We start from the raw sequence: 24,755 nt of genomic DNA on the forward strand, positions 1-24,755 counted from the left end.
TTTTTTTAAAGGTATTGACTTGCTTAATGTGTTAAAAAAATCCATTACAAACCCTACTACATTTTAAAATACACATCTAAACAAACTTTCTATTAAATTAAATTATTTCAGCTCTGTAGGAGTGGAATCCCGTCACTGCCAAAACTTTACAGGTGCTGTGGCTTTTGCCTGTGATGGCCCTGGCCATAGCTGGCTGCTCTGTCGCAGAGCACATGCACTGAGAAGGACACGGGTCACCTGACCTGTTCTAGAAGCCCAGGCCTACTTCTGAGCCCTATGCACAGGACACTAGAGCTTGGTCCGCTGCTGACAAGCACAGCCCACAAGACTCACCCCCTCACTTCCCAACTCTCAACAACAGGGATACCTGAAAAGACAGCAGGTGTTCCAGAAAGGCTGGCATCAAAGACCAGGGACAGGTGGTCAGCTAAGCCACAGGCCAGCCGCTGTCCATCCCCTGTGTAAAGATGAATAAACAGCTCTGTAAAATCACAACATGGGCAGCCATGAGCACTGACAGCTGAACAGAGCACATTCAGATGAACAGGCATTTTCTGGGTGGTGCAAACTCTGAAACAACACACACAGAATAAGGCTCACGGGCCCTTCACATGCCACCTTCCCAAGGGGAGTGTCGGGCCCTGAACCAATCCCTCACCAGGACCTCAGAGTAACTGTCACCGCGGACACTGCAGCCTTCTGTTCACAGAAGGAAAGCAAAAGGGGCAGGCTGAGCCCCAGGCTGCAGGGCTCTGTACAGCAAGAACCCTTCACAGTGATCAGAGCCAGGGACCTTCACCAAATGTGGGACGTGATAAAAGCAAACACTGCAAACATCAAGACTCCCACTGAGAGCAGGGCACATTAGAGTTTCAAAAGGTATTTGTGTAGAATTATCTGAAAAGCAAGAGTTCCTTTACGTAGAGTGATAAATTTCAACTTTTAGCTGAGGGCAGTCTGGCTATCTGAAGCCGCCTTCACACAGCTGCAAGTACACAAGCTTCACGTCGCTCCCTTCAGACACCACCAAGGAAAAGGTGAGAGCCCATTACAGAGCTCGCAGGAGGAAGGCAGTGGATACAGAGCTCGCAGGAGGAAGGCAGTGGATACAGAGCTCGCAGGAGGAAGGCAGTGGATACAGAGCTCGCAGGAGGAAGGCAGTGGATACAGAGCTCGCAGGAGGAAGGCAGTGGATACAGAGCTCGCAGGAGGAAGGCAGTGGATACAGAGCTCGCAGGAGGAAGGCAGTCAAGATTCATTTGAGAGCGTGGCAGCACCTGGGGAGATGAAGCAGCGCTCTATCCTTTGAGGCATGGACCTCCTGAGGAAGGGCATGCTTCACAGGCCAGGGTCAAGACAGCCTTGTGATGCCCCTGTGGTCACAACACTACCTTCTGTCTATGGAAAGCCATCTTTCCAGGCTCCTGTGTGAAGTATGTGGAAAGTATGTGTGCACCCTCCTGCCAGTACCGTGGGACAGAAGTGTCCTGTGATAGCCCTCATCAGATGCAGATGCAGCCTCACTTGACTCCAGACACAGTCACAGCAGGACAGTGGGCACAACTGAGAGGAGCAGAGGGTTCCAAGAAGAGGCGGGGCTCACCTGAGAACTGCAGACAGCCGACAGCAACAGGCTCCTGAGCCACAGCAACCTGCCTGCTGAGATTTCTGGGTAGGAACTCCTCCAAAGAGTACTCCTTACTTTAAGGAAAGTTGCAGTAAAAACCAAGAGATAATTTCAGGAGAGATATAAGCAAACTAGAAATTAAGTATATTTCCCTCTACTTAGCTATACCCTTGTATATGATTAAAACTTAAAGATCTATATAAAATCTTATAGTCACAATCATGGATAACCGTTTAAAACAGATTTGTATTCTGTATCTTTGTAGGTTTGTGTGTGCTATGAACGTGTGCAGGTATACATCTGTGGGTCCATGTACACCTCTGTGCATGTGCAAGGAGACCAGAGGTCAACCTCAGATGCCATTCCTCAGGGAATCCTCCTGTCTCTTCCCTCAATACCATGCTTACAGTCACGCATGCCCAGCTCTTATATGGGTGCTAATGACTCAAATTCAGGCCTTCTTGTTCGCATATCAACCACTCTTACCCCTTAAGCCCCTCCCCCTCCCCTAGTGCCATACATCTATGAGCTGCTGTTATAATACTAACTACAGGCACACTGCAGCCGACAGCGCAGTCACGGCTTGGTAGACCACCATAAGCTGAAAAACCCCTAAGTCAGAAATGCACTTTGCACATGTAACGAGAGAGCTGCAGGGCTCAACCTAGCCTTCTAGTTAGTCACCCGACATGCTCACAAGCCCACTGCAGGGACAAAGACCTCATACAAAACCTCTTCCACAACAAGCATTGGCCAACCCTGCACTGTAGTGAGCGTCTCCCAGGAAAGGATCACACTGCACACCACTCACTCAGAAAAGATCCAAGTCCAAAATTAGGAGTAGGTCTTATGGAGTGTATATTGCTTTTGTGTGTGTGTGTGTGTGTGTGTGTGTGTGTGTGTGCCCATAAAGGTGAAGATATGTAAATTACAACATCTTCAGGTGGGGATGACTTGGGCCAGATCATCTATGCTCAGTCAACAGGTGTCAGGAAAAGAGCCCTGTTGACCCTGGCACTCCTCTCTCATGTTCCCACACTGTAAGGTAGCTTGCCTGCCTACATGGCTATGACAGAGTCATGGGGGCTTGTCTAGTTGGCTGCCTGGGTTCCACTCTGGGGCGGGGCTATTTACTTGTATGCTGACATCCAGCAGGAGCTTCCACTGAGGTCCCCCTGCCTCCAGCAACTGAGCACCATTCTTCCCGCTCCACACTTGTTGGCATCTGGAAACTGCTTCCCAGGAAAATACCATTTTAGACCTTAGAAATACCATTTCCTTTTCCCACAAGAGCCAAAATGATACAAGAAGTGGCTTTCTCTGTGTATAAAGCAGTGTTGTCACAGTAGGAAACAGCCCAGTGTAAACAGGGCTCCTTAGAGGACACAGTCTCCTGCAGAGCAGCAGGGTTCAGGTCACCTCAAGGCCCAGCATCCCTGGGAAAGATCAAGCACCCCATTAGGTCAGACACCTTGTGCTATAGGTATGTGGTCACCTTCTGAGAGAGAGATTAGTAGAAATTACAGGACAAGAAAAAAATGTTTAAGAAAAAAATCTCAAAATGTATGGTTAAAACCATATCCAGAGTATTTTTAAAAATCATTTAAATGCTCTGAATATACTCTTCTCAACAGTAAAAGTTCATTTAAAAACTAAACTCCTCCTTGGCAGTGGGCACAGACACCTTACTGGTGTTCTTCTATCAGCCAGGAGCGCAGAGCACACGGCAGTCCTTTGTCCATCCTGGCTTGGTGGCCAAAGCTGTCTTATGCCCAGGACTCATAAAAACCAAGTCAAATTCAGGCAGCACACACCAGGAAGAAGACAGACAGATCTGTCCCCAGTGCATGGCACATTTGCTTGCTGCCATGCTACACGGCACGGCAGGAGGATGTCACCCAGGGGCCTGCCAGCCACATGGCCAGCCAGGTGGGAACCAGCACAGTGAGAGAGTGTGTGGTCAGACTGGAGAAAGGGGAGTGCAGCAGCGGGAGCACTGTGCAGAGAAGGAACTGGAGCCTCCAGGCGGGGAGGAGCAGCTGCTGGGAGTGGCCTGGGGCAGCCCAGCAGGAGCCTCCACTGAGGTCCACGTCTGGGTCTGTAGCCACACAGTGCAGCAGCAGGGGTTGGTGGCTCAGAAGAGAGCTTGGGGATGTCCCTGGGCAGGGCAGCCATTGGGAACTACATGAATGCCCAGGGGCTGTGCATAACCAACCTCGCCCCTGACACACTGTGGCACTCTGGAGAGCTGCCACCATCATCTCTCACCAGCACTCAGGAGAGGGTTCTGAGTCTCACCCAGGCAGCACAGTGAGCTGGCCCTGGTAACAGGAGGGTGGGTGAACCAGCCCTGAGGACGAGACTGTAGGAGAGTTGACTCTGCCACCAGTCTGCCATTGGGTGGCATGGTGGCAGAGGTGATCCCCCACTGCCATCCCTCACCACCTCTGGCTGTCAAGAAAGTGGTCCAAAGGATCATGACCTTGGGAGAGCTAGTCCTGTCCCTCACCAACTGCAACACATGGGAGAGCAGGCCTTCCTCCTCAACCTAGTGGAGGGGTGCAGGTGAGCCAGCCCGAGGGCAAAAGCACAGGAGAGCTGGCCCCTGCCATTCCTCTGCCATAAGGTAGCCTGCGGGGGGGCGGATACCCTCTGCCCCTCATCCCTTATCACCTAAGGAAGGTGGGAGAACTGAGCCCAGGATCATGAGAGCAGGTGGGTTGGCCCTGCCCCTCAGCTGGGCAGCACAGTAGAGCCAGCCCTGGTCCAGGGGGCAAGGGAGAAGTGGGTTGGGGGTGGCTTGTGCACTGTGTATTCAGACGCTGCTTTCTGTGCCCTGAGATCTGGTTGCAGTCTGATGTGGACGTTGTCACTACTGTGAAGACTCTCCTATCTCAGTGTTGTGTAAAAATTGTTCTCCCTCATCTCTGATTGGTTAATAAAGAGATGAAGATTAGACTTCTGGCCCCAGGGGTGGGGGTGGGGGTCCAAGGTGGAGCAGAAGAAGAGGAAAGCTGCCAGGAGCCATGAGGAGGTCACCATGAGGTAGTCGCCATTAGGTCAAAGATGGAGCAGGAATGAGCAGGGTGAGGCTGGATGGCAGGTAGTGGGGCACACGGCTGGGAAATAGTCCAGACCAGCACAGGTGGGTTAGAATAGCTGAGAATCTGCCCAGCTTAGTGCGTAAAGCTTATTAATAAATTTCATAGGTCTCTGTGCCATTATTATTATTATTTTTACAGACTTGGCCCCGCCACTTATCTACATGAGGTGTCATGGGTGCAAGGATGATGGCCTCCCACCCACTGCGCTCAGCACCTGTGACAATCAGGAGAGCTGGAGAGCTGGTCCAGCCCCTCACAGGCTGCAGCACTTAGAGACATGGGCACCTTGACTGGGCAGCACAGTGGGCACAGGTGAGCCGGCCCTCAGGGCATGAGAGCAGGAGTGCTGACCCTGCCTCCTGCCAATGGCTGCATTAGGTGGCCTAGCCAGAGCAGTGCTAGAAAGCTCACTCTGGTGATGTAGGTAAGGGAGAGCCAGCAGGCTGACTAGCTCACCTACCACCAAGGCCCACATCCAGGGCTCTGAATTGGCCCACTCTAAAATCTACACCATCTGTGAATGGTTAGGATGAGTGAAAGGGCCAGTCCTGCTGATCCAAAGCTGCATGGCCTCCATCACACGGACCAACAACAGGAAAACAGCGAGGAGCCAATATTGATGATGTCACAGAAGCCAGAGACCTCAAACCAGACCAGTGACTCATTGCAATGAACATCTGCAAGTGAATATGTGTGGACAGAGGGGTGTACTGTGGAACACACTGAGACACACTACAGCATCCATGAGGAGATGCTGTCTATGCTCTGTTGTTGCTGCTGCTGCTGCTGCTGCTGCTGGTAGTGGTGGTTGTGGTGATAGTCATGATGGTGATGGTGGTGGTGGTGATAGTGATGGAAGTGATGGTGGTGATGGTGGTGGTGATGGTGGTGGTGGTAGTGGTGGTGGTGATAGTGGTGGTGATGGTGGTGGTGAGGTGTGTGTGTGTGTGTGTGTGTGTGTGTGTGTGTGTGTGTGTGTGTGTGTGTGTGTTTTAATTTGGGGAGAAGGCTGCAATGTCAAAGGGTAAATGTAAGGAGAGATGAGCGGGACTGAGGGACATGAATGTGAAACTCATAACAAATCAATAAAAATTAAAAAACAAACAAACCTCAGTGTCCTGACAACAGGTTAATACCACCTGGTGTGATTTACAGTGTCACTCCAGTCAAAGACAGAGAAACCCTGAGTCCACTCTGAGAAGCTACCATGGAGATGCCCAAAAACTAAGATGAAAACTACCATATGATGCAATCTTACTCCTGGGTACAGATTCAAAGGAAACTGAATAGGGCTGGAGAGATGATCTTCCAAAGGCCCTGAGTTCAATTTCTAGCAACCACATGGCGGCTCACAACCATCTATAATGAGATCTGGTGCCCTCTTCTGGAGTGCAGGCACACAAGTGGGCAGAATACTGTATAAGTAATAAATCTATTTTTAAAATTAAAAAATAACTAAAAAAGAAATGTAATCATTGCCAAAAAGACACCTGCTTGTCTGTGTTCACTGAGGCACTGTTCAACCTGGGTACCCATTCATATATAAATGGGAAACGTGGCATATATGCACCATTTGTACATGAAAAGATAAGACAGCTCAGCAGTTAACAACCCTTGCTGTTCCTCCAGGAAACCCATTTCAGTCCCTAACACCCACTCTAGACAACGCACACTGGCTTATACTTCAGTGGCATTGTCCCACACCCTCTGCTGGCCCCTGTGGGTGCCCACGTGCACTAACAGATGCATCCACTTAAATAAAAGGATTCTTTAAAAAGGAAATCCAGCCATAATGTACTAACACTCTGCCATTTTTAGCAAACTGAGTGGGAACAAAAGGATGTTGGGTAAAATATGCCAGACACAGAACGTCAAATACCGTATGTTCTCGCTCATATGTGTAAGATTTAAAACATAGAACACGATGACCTGGACATGGTCTAGTGCCGGCGCTAGAGATGAAGAGGGTGAAATAGTGAGAGTAGTAGATGCGCTGCGCATGCGTCACACCAGCGCAGTGAGCGGGGAACAGGTGCAATTGACAAAAGCCAGTCACAAGCGCTCAATGTTTCAGTGAGCAGTTCTGTAAAAATAGTCAGTGGGTGTGGGGTACATAAAGGTGAGTGTCAAGTGAGGTAGCCCAGAGTCTCTTTTCATTATTTATCTTAAAGCTCAGCCTGAGACAAGCTCAAGGCACAAACTTTCTCTGTACAGACATTCAGGCTACATGTGCAGTGTGTCCAGGTCAGGACCCAGCAGTGAACACTAAGAGGCAGCTGCCCATGTGCCCCCTCTGCCACTCTGTCCACTCTGCCCCTCTGTCCCCTCTGACCCTCTGTCCCCCTCTGCCCCTTTGTCCCCCTCTGTCCCTCTGTCCTCTCTGCCCCTCTGTCTCCTCTGTCCCCCTCTGCCCTCCCTGTCCCCCTCTGTCACTCTCTGCCCCTCTGTCCCTCTGCCCTCCTATGTTCCCCTCTGTCCCCTCTGCCCTCTCTGACCCTCTGTCCCCTCTGTCACCCACTGCCCCTCTGTCCCCTCTGCCCCTCTGTCCTCTCTGCCCCTCTGTCTCCTCTGTCCACCTCTGCCCCTCTGTCCCCTCTGTCCCTCTGCCTCTCTGTCCCCTCTGCCCTCCCTGTCTCCCTCTGTCGCTCTCTGCCCCTCTGACCCCCTCTGCCCCTCTGTCCCCCTCTGTCACTCTGTCCCTCTCTGCCCCTCTGTCCTCCTCTGCCCTCTGTCCCCTCTGCTTCTCTGTCCCCCTCTGTCCCCTCTGCCCCTCTGTCCCCCTCTGCCCCTCTTCCCCTCTGCCGCTCTGCCCTCCCTTTCCCCCTCTGTCGCTCTCTGCCCCTCTGTCCTCTCTGCCTGCCCTCCCTTCCCCATCTGTCATCCCTGTGACCTGAAATGCTTCTTAGGGGTGGTCAGCCATCAGATACAATATTTCCCTATAACTGCATTTTAGCAAAAATTCAGTATTTCAAAACTAATAACATAATAAAAGAGAAGACTGTCCAAAATGTTTCTAAAATGAGACAAGCGCATGTGATTTACAGGATGCATGTCAGTGACATAGCTGCGTTAATACACATGCACATATAGTCTTACAGAGTGTAAAAGTTATGAAAGAACTTTGAGAGTGCTCCTAGACTGCTGCAGACTGACCTAACACGCGCACTCAGTTACACACCATTTGTAGCTGTTCTTGCACTTGGCAGGTCTTTTGCTACTAGGCTTGATGTTAGTCTTGGGAGTGAACATCGTTACACTGAAAGGAAAACATATACACATATCTACATATCTTTCTCAACAATTAGGATTCTAGGTTTCTTAAGATACTTATATTTTACAAAGAAAAATTAAGCATGTACAAGCTTATATAATTTTTTTCAGCTGCCTCCTGTTCTTCTTGGAGGCCAAGAAGAAACTCACTCACCCCAACACAGACATGTCACATGTCACACACCTCTTCCTTGGTGACCTATCTAATGCTGCTCAGCTCCAAGTCCCAGGGCAGCATCAGGACCTCCATCCTCCAGCGTGGATCCTCAGAACCCACACTGGACCTTACAGATGAAAGTGCTGCACTGGTTTTTGTTTTTTTGTCTTTTGTTTTGGTTTGGTTTTTGGTTTTTCAAGACAAGGTTTCTTTGTGTAGCCTTGGCTGTCCTGGACTTGCTTTGTAGACTAGGCCGGCCTCGAACTCACAGGCCTGCCTCTGCCTCTGCTGGGATTAAACGGGTGCGCCACCACGCCCAGCAGCTGCATTGTTTTTCTAAGGCATGAATTCACAATCCATCCATCAACCATCATCTATGCAGGGGGTGTCTTCTCTGGGCCACATTGTCATCTATGACATTTACACTCCAAACTGTACTATGCAGTCAAATTTAAAAGCAACCCACAAAAATCTCAAATTGTTTTAAGTAGAGTTAAGGTTCTGTCTCGGCTGCAGTCATCGCTGTCCTACCCTGGAGTCCCTGTGACGAGTGGCCAGTGGGGGCCACAGCTGTGACTCGCTCGTCCTCCTATCTATTCATCTCTCTCCATCTAGTGATCTCTCCCCTCCCCCCGCCAGCTCTCTACCTACCCATGCCTCCTTTTCTCTACCTGCCATCTGCTCATCCTCTACCTACCCATGCCTCCTTTTCTCTACCTGCCATCTGCTCATCAGGGTCTTATTTGAGAGTTTTAGACACCCTGTGCATAGACTGGACAAGAAGTAAAACTGTCCACACTTGCTGCCACTGGGGAAAGAGAAAGCACGGTGAGGCAGGGAAGGTGGTAGAGCTGCAGTCGCACACAGGACGCCGAGGTCAGAGGCCTGCAGAGGGCCGAGCAGGGTCTCAAGGCTGAGGTGAGAGCAGGTGGGCGACGGGAAGGTGATGTGAGAACACCAGCTGGCAGAGGACAGAGACCCACCCCAACCCTGCCACAGGCCCTCAGTGCAGGGAGCCGTGGGTAACTGTGGGACTGTGTTGGACACACACAGCCGAGCTTTGAGACAAGGCGGCGGTGTTATGCATTACAGAGAAAGTACATTTGCCTTTGAAGGACCTGAGGCTCTTAAAGGATGGGGGCCCTCAAGACTTTGTGGTAGTTTCTCCTGTACCATGATGCTTTGTGCTTCTTGGTCTATAGGTAGTCTCACCATTAGCCTTGCTACTTCAGATTCTTAATATTCTGAGTTTTAACACCCTGACATGGGAACATAGCTTTTCTAATCAATGTCTGTGGCTCTAGATGAACTCACTAGTAGGTTATACAATCCCAATTGGCCAACCCTAAGAAGACACGTATGAGCTCAGCAGGCTGTATTTACAAGAGAGAGAGAGAGAGAGAGAGAGAGAGAGACAGACAGACAGACAGACAGACAGACAGACAGACAGACACAAAGAGAGACAGAAGGGGGCAGGCCACAAATGTGAGAGTGAATGGACTCAGAGAAAACTGTTAGCCCCGCCTTGGTGCTGCATCATTTCCTGTTTCACCTCTCTCCAGACCCCACCGTCTCCTCACTCAGCACACCCAGCCTTCTGACCTGAGAACACTAGGAGCTGAGTGGAGAGCAGCAGCACGCAGGTATTTAGCAAACATCAGCTGTCCAACCTCTGCACCCCTACAGCGACCATGGCACTCTGGGGTCTAGCCCATGCTATAGTCCTACTTAGGTCCTGACCACCCTGTGCACTGTGGAAACCCCAGGACACTTGAGCGTCCATACCAAGGCCATCCCAGTGGTCTACTCGCAGGTCTACCCAGCCACCGCAGAGACACGAGGGCTGTACTTACTGTGGTGCTGACGCATAGCCAGATGACCTAACTTTGGTGTGGAAAACCAGGGGCCGGTCCTCCACAGCACTCCTCACAGCTGTAGGACACGAAGTAAAGGAAGCAGCATCACAATATCAGTGTCCCAGAAAGACAGTCTCCCCAAAGCAGGGAATTCCAAACAAACTGACCTTCTGACCTATGAAATGAAGAGGCTCGATACAAAAGGTAAGGCAAGGAATAACAGCCAAAACTTCATCAAGGAAATTAAAGGTACAGAAAAGAATGCATTATTACATGCACCACTGTGTGGTTCTTCTCTTTCTCATTCTCTGTTTTGTTTGTTTGCTTTGGGGGGTGTTTGTTTTTGGCTGTTTTGACAAGAGTTTCTCTGCAAAACAGTCCTGGCTGTCCTGGAACTCATTTTGTATACCAAGCTGGCCTTGAACTCACAGAGTTCTGGGATTAAAAGTGTGTGGCATCATGCCAAAAGCATGTATTTCAAGTGCATTTGGACTACAGTCTTGTTCAAGGTCCTGTTGGAAGAACTCACAGGAACGGAACGCAGCACAAAGCCTCAGCCTGACAGGAATTCAACTTAGGGGACAACCAAGAAGAGCATGGTGCAAACAAGGGCAGTCACCTGCCTCACAATGCAGATTCAAGGGTTTAATGACTTTCTACACCGCAGAATGGGGGGCTCCAGATGATAGAGGTCCTAGAAACACAAGGGAGGTTTAGTGCCTCATCTAAGTCAGGTTGGCAATCTGGAAGAGGCTGAGCCAGCAGTAGAGGGTGAAAGGCAGGGATACATGCAGTTGTGGTGTGCACATGCAGAGTGTAGATGTGGCATGTATGTGCAGAGTGCAGCTGTGGTGTGCACTTGCAGATGTAGATGTGGCATGTATGTGCAGAGTGCAGCTGCGGCATGTATGTGCAGAGTGCCACTGTGGTGTGCACCTGCAGAGTGTAGATGTGGCATGTATGTGCAGAGTGCAGCTGTGGCATGTATGTGCAGAGTGCAGCTGTGGCATGTATGTGCAGAGTGCAGCTGTGGCATGTATGTGCAGAGTGCAGCTGTGGCATGTATGTGCAGAGTGCATCAGTGCAGCTGACTGGGGGTCTTTATCTTCCAAGTCAATCAAGAGAGTTTATAAGAGTGAGTTTAATTTGACCACTGAAGGGAAAAGCAAGGGAGCATCAACATCAATGATTCCTGCATACTATAAATAACTGGGACACAATTAATTCTGCCATCTTAACATGGACATTAACTTTAAATATATATTTTGGAAAAGCAATGAAGACTATTTGGCTACAGTTTACAACAAACCAAAACCAATTTTTTACATAGTTAATAATAATTTTTTATGGACTGGCTAATACAAGAAATTACTTCTACTTGTGGCAGGATGTGATTGTGGCTAGGTATTTCAGAAACACACACTGAAGTGTGCATGATGTGATAACACACTGCACAACCCCCAGGATCCACCAAAGACACCACTGCAAGTCCCCCAAGAAACCACGTCAGCACTGAGACACAGCCTTGAGTTCCTGTGAGGCATGCCAAACGCAGCAGGCCATGTTCAGAGTATGTTCCCTGCTGAAGATGCTGCACAGTGAGTCTGAGGAGGCAGATGCAGCAGCACTGACTCATCTTTTTGCACATGTGAGTTCACAAAGTGATTCAGCAGTGACCGTGAGGGAGCTGGCGACCTCGGCATGTGTGTCAGAGTGTATTATACTAACCATGCTGTTTGGAAGTAGCAGGCTTAGGACATTTTTCCTTAGCAATTCCAAAATACAGTGGAGAAGTTGGTGGGACACAGCAGCTAAAATAAAAACAGCCACATTGTGAGAGAAAACAATATCATAGAACTGTTCCAATCCAACATATACTTTTAAGGACAATGTAAAATCAACTCATGTAAGTATAGATTCACAGTATTTGTAAATTAAACTACCAAGGTCATTATCTTTATACTGACATACTTTTATGAAAGTGCTATTTTATAGTTATGTTCTACTTTGACATAAATTGGTACTTTATTATTAAGCTATGAACCATAGCATAAAAAATTAATTCACAAAGCACCAGTATGGCTGCTGTATTTAGTGTAATAGCACTGTATTTCTTCAAATGGAAAAGACCTAAAACGCTGCTAGCTGGTAGGTAAGACATGCATGCAAAACAACGTGCAGAGAATGTACCTTGCCAGCACGGAAAGCATCCTTCCTGCACCAGGACCCTGCTGAGAGCTCAGCAGAGCAGCCAGGCTGATTTCCAACATGGCAATCTTATTCCCAAACATAGATGAGAGTATGCAAAGTACCTATGAGACATGTAGAAGGTGAGCAGCACGGCTGGACAGAGGCCTGTGGGTGTGCCCCAGTTCTCCAGTCATCAACACAGCTTTAACAGTCAGATCTGCCTCACATGTACAAACAGGGAGACCCATGCACAACAGGCCATAATCTCCCATGTGAAGAATCACCAAGACTGTTATTATAATGGCACAGTGAAGGGGAACACATCCGAGCACAAGGGACTGCATTGGACAGAACTGCCCACAGCACAAGTGTCACCACTCACCTTGGGGCTGGTGGCCTCGCTCATCACTGCACAGGACCCAGCAACTTGTATACTCAGGCTCTGAAATTCTTGATTTTCATTGAAGATAAGTATTTGAAAGGTTGATAATATAAAGTAAGTAGCTGACTCGTTTGTCCAGCCTGCTTATAAGTACTAAATTAGTGCTGTTCTGCTATAAGATATACAGAGCCCACAGCTGGCCCTTTGTCACACAGTTTGTGAGGAATCCAGACATGAGCAAGGGCACAAACATGCAGGGGGAGTCAGGCTGGGAGTCCTGGCAGGGACCATGCAGGGGGAGTCAGGCTGGGAGTCCTGGCAGGGACCGTGCAGGGGGAGTCAGGCTGGGAGTCCTGGCAGGGACCGTGTAGGGGGAGTCAGGCTGGGAGTCCTGGCAGGGACCGTGTAGGGGGAGTCAGGCTGGGAGTCCTGGCAGGGACCATGCAGGGGGAGTTAGGCTGGGAGTCCTGGCAGGGACCGTGCAGGGGGAGTCAGGCTGGGAGTCCTGGCAGGGACCGTGCAGGGGGAGTCAGGCTGGGAGTCCTGGCAGGGACCGTGCAGGGGGAGTCAGGCTGGGAGTCCTGGCAGGGATTTGCAGGCAGAACCCACAGCCGAGAAGAAGTACAGGTGACAATGACAAAGGACCTCTGGGACAAGCATCAAAGACAGGCCAGGGGAAGGAGAAATTTGTGCTAAACCACACAGTCACCCTGCTGAGGTCTGGAGAAGCAGGAAATGACAGGAAAGTCATGTTTTCAGAGCACCTGACAAGAGCAGAGTGTTACGGACAACAGAGCTACAGGGAAGGACCAAGCAGGGTTGCCACTCACCATGAATGGCAATCTGAGGTAAGCCTCAGGATCTACAGAGGAAGTGACAACTTCACACTTAGGAGAACCCCCTGTCTCCCACACAAACAGCAGACCTGAGGCACATAAGAGCATGGGGCTGCTGGGCCAGAGGAGGGATGGGTAACTGTTCCTACCTTTCTTCCAGGGAGAGACTAAGAACACAGTGCTGGTGAGGGCAACTCCCTGTAGGTTGTCTAGTCCCACATCAAGTATTCAGAGCACACTGCCATCAGCACAGTGAGGAAAAGAGCCTTGCGAGACTGCGAGCCTGCATGAGCCTGCGTCTACATGCCTGACACACACACAGGAAGGGAGTCCCACAGGAGCCTAGAGATGGCGGTGCTGACTGTCCCCTCAGAGCAGAACTAAAGCTGTGTCCTTCAGATTCCATGGCACAAGGACTACGATGGTCTGAGCAGGGGCCATGGAGGTCACTGATGTACTCACCATCAAATTCAAACGGGCAGGGGCCATGGAGGTCACTGATCTACTCATCATCAAATTCAAACGGGCAGGTTTTCTACCCCAAAATTTTACTCCCCATCTATCTTTTTAAGAAAGCCATCACACTATGAGAGAGTGACATAAAAGGTTACTGAATTCAAGATCTCACCCTTGAAATGTACAGCGGCCTCCAATTCAAAGCTCGACAGGTTCAATATGAATAAAGCTGTTGAGCTTCCAACCCACAGGCATCTGGTGTACTCAGAAGAAACACTGATCTTAAAAAAGAAAGAAACGGTCCTCTTCAGGCACAAGGCTATGGTGTAATTCAAATGCTGACTTCTGTGTCCCCCATATCTGGTTGCAGGCCTTGTTCTGAAACCTCCTGTCTCAGTATTGTATAAATCTTGCTCCTCATTGACCCCTGATATGCCAATAAAGCAGCTTACAACCAATCACTGAGCAAGGGAGAGAACAGGATGGACTTCCTGCCAGCTAGGGGAGGAGGAGCTAGAAGAGGAAGTAGGGGATCCAGCCACAGGAGAGGTCCAAGAGACGTCAGGAGAGAGCTGGAACAGGAAAGCCACAAAGTGAAAGTATCTCTGGGATGTACACTGGGAGGAAACAGGATTAGCATAGAGGGTTAAGAATAGCGTAAAAACTGCTCAGCTATTGTGTTGTGAAGCTTATTGTTAAACAAATATAAAAGAATCTCAATTATTTGTGTGACACCTGGATTAAGGGAGAAACTGAGAAAGTTTCATAACTCTACAGTCTTCTTCGAGCTCGCTCCCCAGCACCGCCCTAGCAGTCCTGTTTCTCCATACAGTGAGGCTGGACACAGCGCACTTGAGCCAGTCACGTCTTCTCCCCTGTTACACCCTGGAATCAGGTGCTGAGTTACCAATGAGCCACTCCTGTCTATTGGAAGCACGCATCACCAATGGTGGCAGCATGGCCACTGCTCAACTCTGACTGGGAGGTTCATGTTTTCTACTGAGTCTACTAAAGCAGGTGATGCCTCAGTCACTTGGAAGCCTACCAGATCATGTGAGGACCCAGGCACGTGCTCAGATCAATGTCACCATGACCCTTGTACCTGAAGGTGCTGCCAGTTCCTTTTATGAAAATACAGGTGAGCTCAGAGAGGGGCTATCTGGTCCACAGTGGCGGAGCTCACCAGAAAGCAAACATGAGTCTGTAGCCATTCATCAGGCTCCCTCAAGCTAGGTGTGTACTCCACAATCCTCTCTCAGCTCAACTACCTTGTCACTTCACTTTATGGGACTGATTTTAACAGGGGAGAAGAGAGAGTGAGCTAAGACTGCCATGTCACAATCCAAGAAAAGGCCCTAATACAGAGGTTCCATCTGCCTAGATTTGATTAGAAAAGTTACCTAATTCCTTTTGCTATCAAGGCTTGGATAAAACTGACAAAGCTTAAGACTTAAAATATGCCATTTTAGGAACACTTACAGTCAGTTAAAATAAGACAGACATGAACTTGGTTTTTACTTCCATCATTCGTAAAACTGAATTTAATGCTCACTGGAGTCAGTTAGAAGGCTTCCTGCCTTCGGCTTTGGCCCTGCCCATCATACGTACGTTCCGCACTGGGCATCCGGCAGGCAGAGGTCACAGTGCGCCAGGCTCAGGACAGGGAATGTTGCTTCAGCCTCTCCCCCTTTATCCACCTCATGTACGGCGTGGTACTGACTGTCTTCTAGGGAACAGAGTTATTGATTACCTAAGAAGAAAAGTTGCTTAGCAATCAACTAATAGACAAGAGCAGATGTGGGATGTTTCAGAAATACATGTTGACAGAACGAATCCTAAATTTTTTTAAAAATTCAGATTTTGAAGACTAAGAAAAAATAAGGCTAAAAGTGCACCCTAGATTGGGTCTATAAGGGGTGGGACGTGGGAAAAGAGACGTCAGTGCCAAGAGGTTAGTGCCACCACTCCTAAAATGGATCTAAGATGCAGAAAAGGATGAGTGACTATTAAAAAAAAGTAAGAAAAATCATGGCTGAATTCATACTGGCAGAACAATAATTTTGTCCCTTATTAAAAATAAATCATTTAAAGCCATACAGAAATACAAACTAAAGAATGGCCATCAACAAGAACGCTGGGCAGGAGCGTGACGTGGGAACAAGTGCACACAGCATAACCGTCCTCAGCCTCACTGGGAAAAGAAGCCATGACTTCCCAAGTGAGGGCAGGGCCTTCAGTGACCTAAAGCAGGTGAGTGGAGGTGTGGAGCTGACCAAGGTGGACACAGGGGCTGTAGGGGAGCTTAGTGGGGAGGGAAGGGCTCAGGGGTAGGATGTGGAGAAGGGTAGGGGCGAGGAGCAGGAGGTACAGGCAGGATTGGAGACCTGAAGGAGGAGACACTGAGGCAGCAGCCCAGGGGGCAAAGCACCCCTCCTGATGGCTGCACGGCCTACCCTCCTCCACTCCTGATGGCTGCACGGCCTGCCCTCCTGAGCTCCTGCTTTCATGACAACCCAAGTATCTGTGTTCTCCATTCCCATAGCCCCACTATGAGGCAGTTCCAGCCTGGGGCATAGAACCTATGGGGCTCAGCGGTGTCCTTCCCATCCTGGCAACAGAGACCCTGGTATGTGCCCGAGTGCTGTGTCCATGTAGGAGCCTGCACCTTGCAGGCTGCACTCACCAGCCATCCTTCTTCGGATGGAGAATGTCTTACTTTCCTTCCTTAGGTCCACGTGTGCCACACAGTGGTAGTGATGTCTCTCCATCAGACTAAAGATCCACAGCTACAAAAGCAAAATATGTGGGTACAGATCTCTTTCTGGAGATGACACTTATTGCAAAGCCAAAGGGCAGTGGGGGCAAGGCAGGTAACAGCATCAGATATGCTCCTGGCTTCTCTCAGACACTTCAGCTGCCCTGAATGTTGCTTTAGTTCCTTCTTCAAGGCTGCACAGCTTCCAAGCAGGTGTTTACTGAGGAAGTTTTTCCAGAACCTTAGGTCAGACATGGTTTTGACTCACTCTCATACAGAGACACCTATACTTCATTAGACACTGCTGTGTCTAATTGACACCTGCACAGACATTACTGTAACCTGTTGTCACACAGAGGCACCTATGGGGTTTACACAGCACATGCCATAGCCTTTGAGTCATGAGCACTTCTACCATGTTACTGAGCCCTAGCACACAGAATAATGGCAGTTGAGTTTATAAAAAAGAAAATAAACTATTGTAGCTTCCTAAAGTACATCTTCATCATGTTTACATCAGCAGTGCCTTTGTGAAATAAACCTAGAGTGTTTACATTTTTAAAAATTCGTGCCAGGCACACTCCTGTAATCCCAGCACTCGGAGAAGCAGAGGCAGGCAGATCTCTGTGAGTTTGAGGCCAGCCTGGTCTATGAAGGAATTCCAGGACAGCAAAGGATACACAAAGAATCCCTCCCTCAAAAAGCCTACATAAAATAATTTGAAATAAATGTTTTGTTTTAAAATTATACAAAGCTAATGCTAACGGCTGAGCAAATAGTTCTAGCTTTTGCCACATTCAAATACTGCACAGCATTTTTTAAACATGCAGACCAAGGACCCCCAAACCCCACCACTGAGGTGCACAGTGGGATGAAGCCTAGCACACTGCAGGTGGCAACATAAAACAGAGACCTTGCACAGGGCTCTCACCTGGCCATCGGCACTGCCAGTGACAAGCTGTGGACTTTCCTCCCGGGTAAGCACGCTGAGGAGAGGGTAGGCTGTGGAGGGAACACGGGACGTTCAGCAGAGACAGAGCTCCTGCTGCAGGACTCAGCTCTATTCCTCATCTTCATACCAGGAGGCAAATTTATAAGTGGATAGGAATTGGAGACATTCATAAGCAAGAGAGAAAAGAGGGATGCTGTCCAGGTAAGAAGCATTGTGGGAATGGACCACCGCGGGCGTCAGTAGGCCCTGGTGAGCTCCATCTCAGCTGCCCACAGTGGGCGGGCCCAGGGCAACGGTCAACAGCCTAGAGGAGGGGGCACAGCCCTGCAGCCCTGCAGCCCGGCAGAGAGTTCTTGTAGGCTAACAGCAATGAAACCACGGACTTCATGACAGAAACAGCAGGTAAAGAGATTCCCTAAAATTTAATTTTACTTCAAATGTAGTCTGACACTATCAAGGATTTGGAAGAACTAGATAAACAGAGGTTGTGAGACACTGTGTATCCTTACTGAGCTACAAATGGCATCGTGGTGAGTCGACAGCACAGTCTACACTTGTGTTGCCCTATCAAACTCTTCCACAAAATTGTCTTCAGAAAACCCAAAAAAAAACTTTCAGAAAATGTGCTTTATGCCCAAGCCTGGTCACAACTCCAGGCTGTCAGAACACAATATTCTGCATGTGGGTGACTGACCTCAAAATGTCCTGTCTTGGAAAATAACAACAGTACCTCCAGCAGGACACCAGGGCACCTGTGTTTTCCATTTTTATAAGGCCTCTCAAAGGCGAGGAAAGACCCTAATGTTGGTCGTCCTGTTCTCCCAGAACACTGATGCACACCTGGGGCAACGTGGAACTCCAGAAGCAACCCCATGAGGTGCAGGGGGAAATACAGGGCCCGGGGTGAGCTGTCCCATTACACACACACACACACCGCCCCAGGCTCCAGGGACAATTATCCTGGAAGTCACAAGATGACCAGTGCTTCAGCCTAATCAGTGTGTGGCATGCTGCCCAGAGCGGCCCCTGGTGAGAAAGGTGCCGGTGCCCTCCACACTCCCCCAGCTCTGGAGCCTCCACAGGGCACCAGAGGGCACTCTCCATGTGAGAGCCAGCCTACTCTACATACTTACCTGAAACAGCTGTTCAGAGGCTGCATGCATGCCTCTATGTATGTGTGCATGCATGCATGTATGTGTGCATGAATGTTTATGTTAAAATGCTCAGAGACTGTAGCTAAAGTTTGCACACTCAGCAGACAGAAGGGAGTCAATGCTGTCTGGCTACGTAATGCTTACACTCTGGGATGAGTTCTGTCTGCCACACCTGGAGAGTTTGTTTACACAGCCTACTCAGCTAGAATGTAGAAAAGTCTTTGATTTACCTGTTAAAATGGATGAACTGTATGTCAAGGATCCCACACAATAGTCCCAGACCTTTAAATGAAAGACATTTCTTTAAGAGACATAATAAATATGCCATTATTGCTAAACCATGAACTAAATTTTAAGCAATAAAAATTAATCTGTATAATAAAGAATTAAAATTCACATATTGAATGACTGTGCTATTAAAACCCAAGATTTCAGAATAATGATGAAAACACTCTGATTCTTCCAGCACTGACTACCTGCGGATCGGGGAGGACTGCAGGCCCAGCTGAGACACAGGGCAGTCCCTGGTATAGCGCCAACTCTCCAGTGAGGGGCTCAGTGAAGAAGTGCCAGCATGTCCCTGGGTGTGCCCCGGCTGCAGAGTTCCAACCATGACAGTCAGGTGGCTGCTTCCCTTCTGTGGAAGGCTCAGCTCCAAGGATATCCCAAAATGTCAGCTCCCATCACTCAATGACCACAGCGATCCGGGAGCCCTCTGTGTCTGTCTGGAATGTAAATAACTTGCAGGGCAGCGTCGCTCATCCAGGGAGGGCAATGTGGATTCGGCCCCAACAGCTGCTGACTCCCAGAGGAAGCCAGGACCCACCTGGTATTTCAAAATGACCACAGAATGTCTTCTCGCAGCTTTTGGGGTTTAATACACACGTGTGACTTTCAGCATTTCTTTCAGGACAATGGAAAATGACCAACTTTTGCTAGTAAAACTGTAGCAACACGAGCTACCTTGAGGCTGCTCCGAAGTGAACCTGCATTTTGCTTTACATTTTCTGAAGCTCGGTACTGATGGAGTCATCTCACTGTGGTCACTAGACCCTCGGCTGCTGGTCACTGGACCACACTGCAGATATATATGCTACTCACTCAAGATCCTCGGCTGCTGGTCACTAGGGCACACTGCAGATACATATGCTATTCACTCTAGATCTAGAGTTAAGAAAAATCCTCACAGTTGTTCAGTACCCAAGCGCTGGAGACACAAGAAATGCCACAAGGCGCCATCAGCATGTCTAAGCTGCACGTCTCTGTGGTGAGAAAATAGCCTCCTCAAGTGCATTCTCTAAAGTGTGTTCATTTCTAGAGCATATGTATCAGTGCTTTGCTTGCATGCATGTATGTGTACTACATGTGAGAGGTGCCCATGTGCATGCATGTACGTGCACCACATGTGAGAGGTGCCCATGTGCATGCATGTACATGCACCACAGGTGAGAGGTGCCCATGTGCATGCATGTACGTGCACCACATGTGAGAGGTGCCCATGTGCATGCATGTACGTGCACCACATGTGAGAGGTGCCCATGTGCATGCATGTACGTGCACCACATGTGAGAGGTGCCCATGTGCATGCATGTACGTGCACCACATGTGAGAGGTGCCCATGTGCATGCATGTACGTGCACCACATGTGAGAGGTGCCCATTGCATGCATGTACGTGCACCACATGTGAGAGGTGCCCATGTGCATGCATGTACGTGCACCACATGTGAGAGGTGCCCATGTGCATGCATGTACGTGCACCACATGTGAGAGGTGCCCATGTGCATGCATGTACGTGCACCACATGTGAGAGGTGCCCATGTGCATGCATGTACGTGCACCACATGTGAGAGGTGCCCATGTGCATGCATGTACGTGCACCACATGTGAGAGGTGCCCATGTGCATGCATGTACGTGCACCACATGTGAGAGGTGCCCATGTGCATGCATGTACGTGTACCACATGTGAGAGGTGCCCATGGAGGCCAGAACAGGGCACTGGAGCCCCTGGAACTAGACTTCCAGAGAGAGGAGCCGCTGTGTGGACAGGGTCCTGGGCCCCTACAGGGACACTGGTGCTCTTAGCCGTCTTCTCTCCATCAGGTTTTTACTACAAGAAGAGCCCGTGCAGCAGCAGCAGTCAAACAGCAGCAGCACATCTGTCCACAACATCCCGAGCATCCCAAGCCAGTGCTACCCACCTTAAAGCTTCTGTCTTCAGACACAGAGACAAGAGTATGTGCTTGCCAGGGACAGAACTCCACTGCTGTCACTGAGCCTTGATGGCCCTGCAGCTCCACCAGCACAGACTGCTTCTAGGATTTGTAAAAGATGTTATTATGCAATTTTCTAGAACAATCACCACAGAAAAGAGATCTTGTTGAAATAAAGTTTACACGGCCAGGCAGAGGCCTAGCAGGAAAAAGCACGTGCCACCAAGCCTGAAGACAGATGCTCAGACCAGGGAACTCATGTGGTGGAAGGAGAGGACCAACTCTGCAGCTGTCCTCTGACCTCCACATGTACCGTGGCACGTGTGCTCACATGCACACAGAGAGAGAGGGAGGGAGAGAGAGAGAGAGAGAGAGAGAGAGATGGATGGAGGGAGGGAGGGAGGGAGAGGGACAGGAAGGGAGGGAGGGAGGGAGAGAACAATTTTTATCTGGACAATAAGAGAGAATATTTAAAAGAATAAACTCTACTTTACACACCCCTTCTTCCACATTTGGATCTTCCATATCTATATCAACTTAGAAGTTAAAAAGCTGATGTTAAAAAGCTGATGTCCGAGCTCTGAGGGAAGTACATCAGCTGTCAGTAAAAGGTAAGGACCGGTCCCACCCGACCTGGCACAACACAGGGAGCTGGCATCTTGCAGAGCTCCTGTCTTTGTGGCTTTCTCCCAACACACTCTCCTTAGCAACCCATAAGGCTCAGGAGAAGGTACGATGCTCAACCTTTACAACGGTTCCTTTCAGCCATCACTGTCTGCCTGGCTCTTTACTGCCCACCTGAATGTGCCTGCCCGCCCTTCTCCCTCCCTTAGAAGCTACTCTCTGGTAAAGAGAGCTAACATGTAACAAGACAGCATGGCAACAGCTGCTCAGGAGGCAGCGCTCCCTTCCTTCAGGTCTCAGGCTTGGCCGAGAAGTCAGTGGAGCACAGGGCTATGAGAGCAGCAGGAGCTCCTGGGAGTGGCAGCTGCTGCTCTCCTCAGGTCCCAGGGGCAGAGGAGATTATTCAACATTACAATACTTTATATACCCTTTTAATGGCTTAATGGCTTCAGTGGTTTATGTTTCATAGTGTTCGCTTCAAGTCTTTCCGAGAACTGTGGCCTGCTGCACGTTGTTCTGGGAGCGGGGAGCCTGTGGACGTGCACTGCTCCTTGTGCCCCTCCAGCACATTCCTCTCCCTGAGCAGCCTTCCCACACTGCATGCCTGCTGCTCACACAGCTTCTCACACTGCACGCCTGCTGCTCACACAGCTTGAGCCTGGGCACAATTCTGCTGTCTTAAGTTTGACACATAACACTGTGTCAATCACTTTTGCTCTCTGAACATTTTCCCCACTTTAAACACTAGCAATCTTAACTATCTGTCTAATTCATCTGGTCTCCCTTGTGCTAATTAACGTTAGTTCTTCCCTTTGGTGGTTAGTTTTGCTATGTAGTAGAGGAGCCTAGTTTAAATCTGTTAACTACCTCAGGGTGTTTTCACAACAGCTTTAGTACTTAGAGCTGAATGTCAGCCCTCCAGCCGTGACAGCTACTCCATGCCAACCCAGTCTCCTAGCTATGACTTTTGTGTGAGAAGATGTTATTTCTCTCAATGTGAACCTCAATTTTATTCAGCTAGCCCCAAAATTGTCTGGACAGAGCACTGTGCTCCCTTCGTGTGATGGTGAGAATAGGAATGGCCCCACTGTAGAGAGGGTGACACCAGGGAAAGGCACAGTTTGAGAGGATGAGGTGTGGCCCCACTGTAGAAAGGGTGACACCAGGGAAAGGCACAGTTTGAGAGGATGAGGTGTGGCCCCACTGTAGAGAGGGTGTCACCAGGGAAAGGCACAGTTTGAAAGGATGAGGTGCAGCCCCACTGTAGAAAGGGTGTCACCAGGGAAAGGCACAGTTTGAGAGGATGAGGTGTGGCCCCACTGTAGAGAGGGTGTCACCAGGGAAAGGCACAGTTTGAAAGGATGAGGTGTGGCCCCACTGTAGAGAGGGTGTCACTGAGAAAGGGCTCTGAGGCTTTAAAAGCCCATGCCACACCAAGAGTCTTTCTGTCCCTGCCTGAGAACCAGGATGCAGCTCCCAGCTACTGCTCCTGCACCTTGTGTATTGCCAGGCTCCCTTGCCCTGGTGATAATGACTAAGCCTCTGAACCTGTACAAGCCAGTTCCCAAAAATGCTTCCCCGTGTTAGAGCTGCCTTGACCGTGGTGTCTCTAGAGCAACACAACAGTGACTAGGACATGGGTATCACCAGTGTTCTCTGTGTCCTAGGGCCTAGGCTAAGCACCTGATGACTCTTTCCTGACCTAAAAGTTTTAAAGTAGAGAGCAAGAGAAACCACAGAAGGCAAAGCACTTCATTTACTGTACTAACTGGAAATGGGTAAACCAGCTTTCCAGGCACTGGCCACTCTCCCCTGAACTGGGAAGGCACAGCCTCTTTCCCTCTCTCCAGGAAGACTATTTCACACGTGGCACCACTTTAGCACAGCCTAAGCCCAGTGCCCAACAAAGGCTGGGCTGGCAATCCCAGCCTAGGAGATGGTTACTTTTATATAAACTGCCTTGGTTAAGAAAAAATTAAAAGGTCTGAGTCACACCGGAAAATGGATTTTGACAAACAGGCAGCGGAAGCACTGTGTTATGCAGATTCTTGGGGAACTCCTAAGGCAAGTGACTGTTCAAGAAAGAGCTCTCTTGGTAAAAGTGTCAATTGAGAGGCATCCCTGACACACGTACGTGACCACCGATTCTGGTGGCGTATCGGTGACAATGTCAAGATGTTGTCCTTAGTCTCCCCACAACATCTTCACAAAACACATTCTACCAAATCTATTTTTTTGGATTTAAAGGGGGAAGTGAAAATGAAGTACTCAGCAACAAGAGCCCAGCCTGAAATGTATCCCAACGTGTGCTCGGTACCCCCACAGAGTGTCATCTTACCTCCACATCCATCACGGATATTTTGTTTCCAGCACACACTGCAATAGCGCGATCATCCAGACTAAATCTCAAACACAGCACTGTCTGTGAAAGGAGCCCAGGATGGTCCCTCGAACCCAGGACAGTCCCCCGAGGAGTCAGCCCTAGAGCAAATGTGAGATGCTAGCATCAGAAGCACGGGCCCTGTGCAGTTCTCTGTTCTAGAGCTACAAGCAGAGAAACAACGATCTGCTGCTATGAGACGGTGGAGCACAGTCTTTTTTCTGAGGCATTTCAATACTGGACCACAGTCATAAGGAAACTAGCATCCTGAGGCCGTGGGCACCCAGAATTGCTGCACAGACCAAGCTCTTCTCCCTGTGCCCATTGCTGTACAGACTCTGGAAGGAACACTCTCCAACAGGTGTGGGCAGCAGCAGACCTCTGGCCGCTGGGGCTCCTAACACCATGACAATATCCCTGTGCCAGCCTGTAGCTTCAAGGCAGCCACACTAGCCAAACTGTGACTGCCATCTTCCCTGAGCCTGGGAAATGTCACCAGCCAACCAGAAGAGCCTGTGTGGTGGCTAGTCTCAGTCTTCAACTTAACTACATCTGTAATCTGTAAAACCCAAGCAGCTGGGCACATCTGTGAGGGGTTTTCTTGACTGGCCCATTTGAGGTGCGAAGACACACCCTAAATCTGGATCCTTGGATGTTGGAGGACACATCTTCTGTGGCAGCCCATATAGTAGGACGTGGAAAAACAGAGTGTTCACCTTCTGCCTGCTTGCCCTCCCTCCTGATGGCAAGTTCATCTGCCCTGTTGTTGGGGCTTCCTTCGCTATTAGAGCTACTGTGGG

At 49.4% G+C, this 24,755-nt stretch overlaps 1 protein-coding gene across 4 annotated transcripts in view; it reads right to left on the reverse strand.

Annotated features, from left to right (window-relative positions):
• The window catches only part of WDR27 (WD repeat domain 27), a 95,790-nt gene that overhangs the window by 61,861 nt on the left and 9,174 nt on the right, over positions 1-24,755 (reverse strand). For 3 of the 4 annotated variants that reach the window (XM_084775433.1, XM_084775432.1, XM_084775434.1), the window contains 14 exons: positions 23,914-24,056; positions 20,940-21,053; positions 18,970-19,021; positions 17,565-17,635; positions 16,562-16,664; positions 15,487-15,604; positions 14,051-14,154; positions 12,587-12,654; positions 12,205-12,326; positions 11,743-11,825; positions 10,012-10,090; positions 7,910-7,987; positions 1,604-1,701; positions 368-457 (listed from right to left, as the gene is read on the reverse strand). In XM_084775433.1, the coding sequence (XP_084631559.1) occupies positions 368-457; positions 1,604-1,701; positions 7,910-7,987; positions 10,012-10,090; positions 11,743-11,825; positions 12,205-12,326; positions 12,587-12,654; positions 14,051-14,154; positions 15,487-15,604; positions 16,562-16,664; positions 17,565-17,635; positions 18,970-19,021; positions 20,940-21,053; positions 23,914-24,056 (1,323 nt within the window). The remainder of the gene's footprint in view (positions 1-367; positions 458-1,603; positions 1,702-7,909; positions 7,988-10,011; positions 10,091-11,742; positions 11,826-12,204; positions 12,327-12,586; positions 12,655-14,050; positions 14,155-15,486; positions 15,605-16,561; positions 16,665-17,564; positions 17,636-18,969; positions 19,022-20,939; positions 21,054-23,913; positions 24,057-24,755) is intronic. The other variant, XM_084775435.1, reaches the window with a different exon arrangement.

This window comes from Acomys minous, assembly GCF_964271855.1.
Source record: "Acomys minous genome assembly, chromosome: 3".
Taxonomy (NCBI): Eukaryota; Metazoa; Chordata; class Mammalia; order Rodentia; family Muridae; genus Acomys; species Acomys minous.